The 6570-nt window shown below is 61.0% G+C and overlaps 2 protein-coding genes across 6 annotated transcripts in view; both read left to right on the top strand.

The window, feature by feature from the left end:
* Positions 1-3582, top strand: part of WDR90 (WD repeat domain 90) — a 31041-nt gene extending 27459 nt beyond the window's left edge. The window contains exons 39-42 of the mRNA XM_027654893.1: positions 849-992; positions 2032-2148; positions 2528-2612; positions 3181-3582. Of these exons, the coding sequence (XP_027510694.1) occupies positions 849-992; positions 2032-2148; positions 2528-2612; positions 3181-3338 (504 nt within the window). The 3' untranslated portion in view covers positions 3339-3582. The remainder of the gene's footprint in view (positions 1-848; positions 993-2031; positions 2149-2527; positions 2613-3180) is intronic.
* Positions 3583-3649: 67 nt separating this feature from the next.
* RHOT2 (ras homolog family member T2) overlaps positions 3650-6570 on the top strand; it is a 13756-nt gene continuing 10835 nt past the window's right edge. The window contains exons 1-4 of one of the 5 annotated variants that reach the window (XM_027654779.1): positions 3650-3746; positions 4129-4187; positions 5249-5330; positions 5437-5480. In XM_027654779.1, the coding sequence (XP_027510580.1) occupies positions 3710-3746; positions 4129-4187; positions 5249-5330; positions 5437-5480 (222 nt within the window). In that variant the 5' untranslated portion in view covers positions 3650-3709. Of the gene's footprint in view, positions 3747-4128; positions 4188-5248; positions 5331-5436; positions 5481-6363; positions 6430-6570 lie in introns of those variants that run through there. The other 4 variants (XM_027654780.1, XM_027654787.1, XM_027654781.1 and 1 more) reach the window with 4 other exon arrangements.

Here is a 6570-nt window from a genome sequence, read left to right on the forward strand (position 1 = left end):
CCTTGTCCCTTGCTTTTCCTCTTCAGGCCCCCATCCCCTCCAGTAACTTCTGGTCAGTTTTTCCAGGGATGTATCCAGTGGAGCAAAGCTGCAGGCATTGCAGGTGCAGCCTGTGCCTGTGGGTGGGGGGACCTTTGGTGGCAGCAGTTGACACACAGGTGTGACGTGGGCCTGTGCCACAGGCTCTCAGAGAGCAGCACCCCTGAGAGCAGCCCAGGCTGGGAGCTTGCAGCCCCTGTGCCCCCCAAAAAAGGCTCCTGGGCAGCCTGGCCTCCTGTACTATTCCTCTGAGGAGCTGAGAAGACTTGTTTGTGCACCAGTGGTGGGATGGTTTTAGCACCTCCTTTGTCTTCTTCTTAATGAAGCAGAAATGGGAATAATTTTCCCTGAGTTCTCAGGCTTTCCAGTCATCCACACTGTAAGGCTGCATTCCCTGGTAATTTAGACCGAGGAGATCCTCCGTGGTTCTAGGTGAAGGATGTTGTTAGGGGACACATGGTATTGAAAAGGACTTCCCTGGGAGATGTGCAGATCCAGACATTGTCCCAGGGAAGAGAACTGTGTTGTTCAGGCCAGGGTTTGGGTTAGAAGGGACCTGAAAGATCATCCAGTTCCAGCCCCCCACTATGGGCAGGGACACCTTCTGCTGTCCCAGGTTGCTCCAAGCCCCATCCAACCTGGCCTTGGACACTTCCAGGGAGCAGGCAGCCACAAACAGGTTAATCCTGGCCTTGATCCCCTAAACACAAGACCTTTGTTCCCACAAGCTCCTGCCCCACTCTCTGGTGTCACCTTCCTTTGCAGCCTCTGTGCCTCCAGAGTCCCAGTGTTGTGTTTGTGTTCCCTAGTACCACGACTTCGGGGTGGAAGGGGGTGAGCTCTGGCTGGCCACGAGCTCGGACCGCCGGGTCAGCGTCTGGGCCTCCGACTGGCTCCAGGACAAGTGTGAGCTCCTCGACTGGCTCAGCTTCCCAGCTCCTGCCGACCCCGAGGTGAGCCTGGCTCCTGCCAGCCCCTGCCTGCTCCTGGCGTGGGGCTTGGCACCAGCAGAGATAGAGGAGGGATGCACAGGGCTCTGACAGAGAGAGTGTGCTTAGGAATGTCATCTCTGTTATTTCTGCTCACAGAGTTATCTTGTTAACAAACCTTCTTGTGTGTGGAAAGCAATTGCAGCAGTACCAAACTGCCCCAAGCACTGACTTTTAAGCATGAGGAGCCCAAAATGGCACCTGCAAAGAGCTGACGCCCCTGTGCCAGCAAACCAGAGCACAGGCAGCCGTGAGCACAGTGTGCAGGAGAGAGCTAATTAGGAACGTGCTGCTAACTCTGACATTCTTGAGGAGCATGAATATTCCAAGCCAGGAGCACCATGACGGGTTCACAGAGCCAAGTACTCAGCCCTGTGTGTCTGTGCTGCTTGGCAGAAGCCTCTGGCTCCAACCCAGGGTGAGGTTTGGGCAGCAGGACACCTGCTAGAAAGGGAGGAAGGATCTGTGTTGGAGAGGATATGGAGATGGCCCCTGGTCCAGGTGAGACTGGCAGGCAGAAGGGAGCTTCCATACAGCAGCTGGGTTCTGTCAACGTTTCTTCTGTTTCTTTCCAAAACATTGGATTTCCTCTGGAAGGAAACTCACTACAGCTCTCCCCAGAGTGAGAAGGATTAATCTTGCGTCTTCTACTCAAGATCTGTCTTCTGGGCCCTATTTTCTTGTGTTAAACCAATCCAAAACCCAATCCCACCTTCAAGCCCCTGCAGCAACATCTCAGTAGAAATTCAGCCTGCTGGACCCTCATGTCTCCTGCTCCTCTGACACTAAACAGTTTGCTTCAGGTTTTCATGGCAGTGTGTGGGTGCTCCTTGCTTTCCATGAGATGGGAATGCAAGAGGGAGGAAACAGCCTCCATCATATTAACTTCCCACTGCTCAGATACTCAGAGCCCTGAAGTTCCTCCGTGCTCTGCTTTTGTCCCCATTGTATTGGGTCAAGATGGAGAATCCAGACTTTTCTTGCCGTTGGTTTCCCTCACCAGGGTCTCGAGCTCCCTCCCAGCCTGGCTGCGTTCTGCCCTTGGGAACAAGATGTCCTGGTCTACGTGGGGTTTGGGGTGCAGGAGGAAGCCTTGTTCTACAATCTGCGCAAGAAGCAGGTACCTGTGCCCTGCCCCGGGGCCCGGGGGGAGGCAGTGCTGCCCTGTGTTAACCCCTGTCACAGCGGTGGGCTGGGCTCAGGGAACAGCTTGTCATCTTGGAAACTCCCGGGGGAGCAGCAGAGCCCTGCCCCTGCCTCGGGCTGTGTCCGGGCAGGCAGCCAGTCCCTGATCCCACTGCAGGGGAAGGCAGCTGCTTCCAGAAGCACTGGTGCTCTCCACATTGCTGAGCCATCTCCTGGATGCCTGGGGCAGGTTTCCAAGCTTGAGAGATGCTGTGCACCTTCAGCCTCCCGTTACCCTCCTAATGACTCGCTGCACAGCTCTGGGCTGTCCCTTCCCCCTTGTGAGGAGTTGGTGTTTCTCTTGCTGGATGCAGGTGGTCAGGAGAGTCTCCTTGCCAGCCTTTGCCACCTCGCTCAGCCTGTCCCCGGCCGCGCCCTTCATGGCCCTCGGCTTCCACGGTGAGTGCTGGGGCTGCCTGGGCCCCTCCACGGGGAGGAGTCTCCCCTTCTACTGTGAGGGGGGGAACAAGGGTCCTTGTTCCATAAAATGAGACACATGCACACACACCATATCTTCAAACCCTGGGAGCTACGGTCCAGGGCAAGGAGAAACCTCTGGGAGACTTCTAGGTCAGAAATGAGATGCATGAGCTCAGTCCTGCTTGTCCAGGGGCAGGATTTGTCACTGGAATGACTTCCCGGGGTTATGGGCTGCAGCCCAGGAGGCAGCAGGGACCTTCCCATGGCAGAGGACAGTCACGACCCTGCTCCTGACAAGGGCACCTCGCGCCTGGAGTGGTTTGGATCTGCCTGTCCCGTGTCACTCAGCTCAGCAACTCCCAGCTCAGCAGCAGGGAGGGAGCCTGGGGGGTGAGCAGGAACGGTGCTCCTGGCAGGGACAAGTCTGGAGAGGGTCCAGGTGTGACAGGGAAGGGTGGTCTTGGCAGGGAAAAGCCCCAGGGAGCGGGTTTGGGAGTGGCCGGGAGCAGTCCGAGCCCCCAGCCCGGCCCTGACCCTCCTCTCGCAGCTCGGCTGCTGCGGCTGCAGCCGTGCCCGGCCGGGGACCCGCAGGACTACGCCGGCCATGACGACACCGTCCACCTCTGCCGCTTCGCGCCCTCCGGCCGCCGCCTCCTCACGGCCTCGCACAGCGCCGTGCTCGTGTGGGAACTGACGGGCAGCTGAGCCGGGCGGGCCTTGGACTGGCGGCGCTTCTCCAGCGGGGACAGAGCCCGGGGGGGCCCGGCCCCGGCTCCCGGGACAGGCCCCGGCTCCGGCCCCAACCAGGCCTCAACTACCGTCCCCACAGCTCCAGGGCCCGGCGGTGGCGGCGGGCCGGCACCGCCTGGCCCCAGGATGTGTCTCACGACCCCGTTCGCCGTTTGTTATCGTTAAATGTTTTGTTTTCGTTAATAAACCATCGACAGACAAACCCTGGAGGTCTCAGCGTGTTGCCCTCGCCAGGGGGCGCTGTGGTGCCCCGCGCCGCTCTGCGCCGCCGCTCGGTGGTGCGGCCGGAAGTGGGGGGGGGGAGACAGGGAGGCGGCGGTGCCGCCATGAAACGGGACGTGCGGATCCTCCTGCTCGGGGAGGGTGAGGGGGGTTCTGAGGGGCCGGGCGGGGGTCGGACCCTCCTGTGAAGGGAGAGTGAGGGGGGTCCTGAGGGGCCGGGGAGGGATCAGATCCTCCTCTGAAGGGAGGGTGAGGGGCGTCCCGAGGGGTCCCGGGGCTCCGGTGGGGCGGGTCCTCCTGCTCGGGGTGGCCGAGGGGGCACGGGGGTCCCGGGCAGGCCGAAGGTACAGGGGATCCCCCCAGTACCGGCAGGGCCGGAGGCGCGGCCGGGCTCGCCGGTGATCCCGGGCCCTGCGGGTGTCACGGTTACCAACCCCGGCCCCGATCGTGGCTTCACTGCCGCTGTCCCCCCCAGGCTGTGCCGTGCCGGTGCCAATGTCAACGTCCTCCCTTTATTTCCTAGCCCAGGTGGGGAAGACGTCCCTGATCATGGCCCTGGTGGGCGAGGAGTTTCCTGAAGAGGTGAGCGGGGAGGGGACGCACAGACACACACCCCCCCGGGTGGGCCAGCTCTGTCCCCAGTACCACCGGCCTGGGGTGTCTGGGGGTGCTCACAGCTCTGGGCTGTGACAGCCGTGGGAATCACCAGCAATCGCCACTAAAGCTCAGGTGAGGTCGGTGAGGACCACACAGAGCTCCAGCTGAGGTGCTGTTTTCCTGTTTGTGCTCTGATGTGGAGCGCTCTCTGCCCTCGGGAGGGTGTTGGTACCTCCCAGGCTCCCGCTCGCTGCTGCTGGGGGTCTCCGTGTTGTGGCCACCAGCACAGCAGGGCCCAGCCTTCCTCCCAAATCCAGCCTGGCACTGGCACAGAGCCCTCGGAAGGGGCCAAGCCACATTCCCCGCCCCTCTGTACCCGTCTGGAGCTGGATTTGGTGCTCTGAGCCAGGCCAGCTGCCAGCAGCAGATCTGTCCATCCCCTCAGAGCCTCCAGGAGGGCAGCTCGCTGTCCCAGCACAGCTGGAATGGGAAAATGGGATCAGTCTGTCTGGGCACATTCTCCCTGAGTCATCAGCTGACTTCTTCCACTGCCTACAAGCAGCTGGTGCCCTGCATGGTCTTGTGCTGGGAAGCATCAGCTCAGGGGTTTGGGGGGACCAGCTCTGTGGCCCGTCCCCTGCTGCCAGCCCAGCCCAGCCCAGTCAGCTCAGCACTGAGCCCAGACAGCTGGGGAGTGCCCAGGGAGTGCCATGGGCTTATCTCTGGCTGGCCAGGGCTTATCTCTGGAGCCCGAGTCCATGGCTGAGGGAGGCCAGGCCAGGCAGGGGTGGCTGTGGCTGAGGGAGGCTGGGCCTGGTGGGCACATGGAGATTCCACCTCAGGGACACGGGCTGTGTGAGGGATGGGGTGCAGGGAGCTGCTGCAGCCCAGTGGGCCAAAAGCCATCCATGATCCGTAGCTCATCCCACCATGGCAGAGCAGGTGCTGGGCAGTGCCCACATTAGGGGGTAATGTCCCTTGTCACCCATGCTCCCAGCTGGCTGTCACCTGGCATGGCTGGCTGGACAGCTGTGCTGGCTTTGCAGGTGCCCCCCCGGGCAGAGGAGATCACGATCCCGGCCGATGTCACCCCTGAGAAGGTCCCCACACACATAGTGGACTACTCAGGTAGGGCCCCATCCCACCTGGCTTTTCCCCTTCCCTGCCTGTCTGAGGGGACTGGGAAGGGGTCCTGCTGTCAGGACAGATGGTGACAGCTCTGTTCCCCTTTCAGAGGCAGAGCAGACAGAGGAGGAGCTGCAGGAGGAGATCTCCAAGGTGAGTGGGGCTGGCTGGGACAGGAGCCTGTGGTTCTGCAGCTCCCAAGGGGAATGTGACTGCTCCCCTCCCTGTTAACCACCCAGGGGGGCCAGGCAGTTGGTTATCCGTGGATTAATGCTCTGGTTTGTTTAAAGGCTTGTTTAATCCTGCTCTGTCTTGTAAGCTGTTGTACGTGGCTTGTCCTGGCCCTCGGGGGAGCCTCCAGAAGGAGAGCAGTGGGGGGCAGGAGGAGGCTGCGGAGCAGATGATGTGCTCTGAGCCTGGGGATGTTCCTGATGGGCTTGGAAGAGGGGAGAAGCAGTTGCTGAGCTTGGGCAAGACCCTCTGCTCCTGCATTAGATCCCTGTGGCTGCCTGATGAAGCAGTGGCACAGAGAAGTTAATTTGGGAACTGGAGCCCCTGGGGAGCACTGGGCAGGGAGGGATGAGGAAGCGCTTGAAGCAGCCGTGGAGGAATAATTGAGTCGTCTGGCTGGGATGCACCCAGCTGCTCTTTGCCCTGGGATTAGCCTGGGCTCTGCAGAGACAAGGACCTTTTAATTGTGGATAATAAAACTGTCTCTCTCACGTGAACAAAGCTATTTAACCTCCCTATCCCGGTGGTTAAGCGCTGAGGAGGTGGGCATGGGGGTCCTGCCCCCTTCACCCAGACAGCAGGAGTACACAGAGGCTTTAAACAGCTCCAGGAAATCCTGCCTAAACCCTCATGTGTCCTCAGGATTAGCGCTAAACTCTCTCCTGAAAGGACCAGTGATCCCTCCTGTCTGCTTCCGACAAAGCCGGGGCACCGTCTGCGCGGGGTCGGGAGGGGAGGAGGGCACGGCCGCGGCTGTGGGAGGGGATCCGGGCGGGCCTGGGGGCGGCAGCTCCCGGGGCAGAGGAGCTGGCCTGTGCTCCTGGCAGCTGTGGGCTCATGTCGGGGGCTGTGTGAGGAGGGCTGTGTGTGAGGAGGGCTGTGTGTGAGGAGGGCTGTGTGTGAGGAGGGCTGTGTGTGTGAGGAGGGCTGTGTGTGTGAGGAGGGCTGTGTGTGTGAGGAGGGCTGTGTGTGTGAGGAGGGCTGTGTGTGTGGAGGGCTGTGTGTGTGGAGG

Source organism: Corapipo altera, unplaced genomic scaffold, assembly GCF_003945725.1.
Source record: "Corapipo altera isolate COAL_440 unplaced genomic scaffold, ASM394572v1 98, whole genome shotgun sequence".
In the NCBI taxonomy this organism is placed as follows: domain Eukaryota; kingdom Metazoa; phylum Chordata; class Aves; order Passeriformes; family Pipridae; genus Corapipo; species Corapipo altera.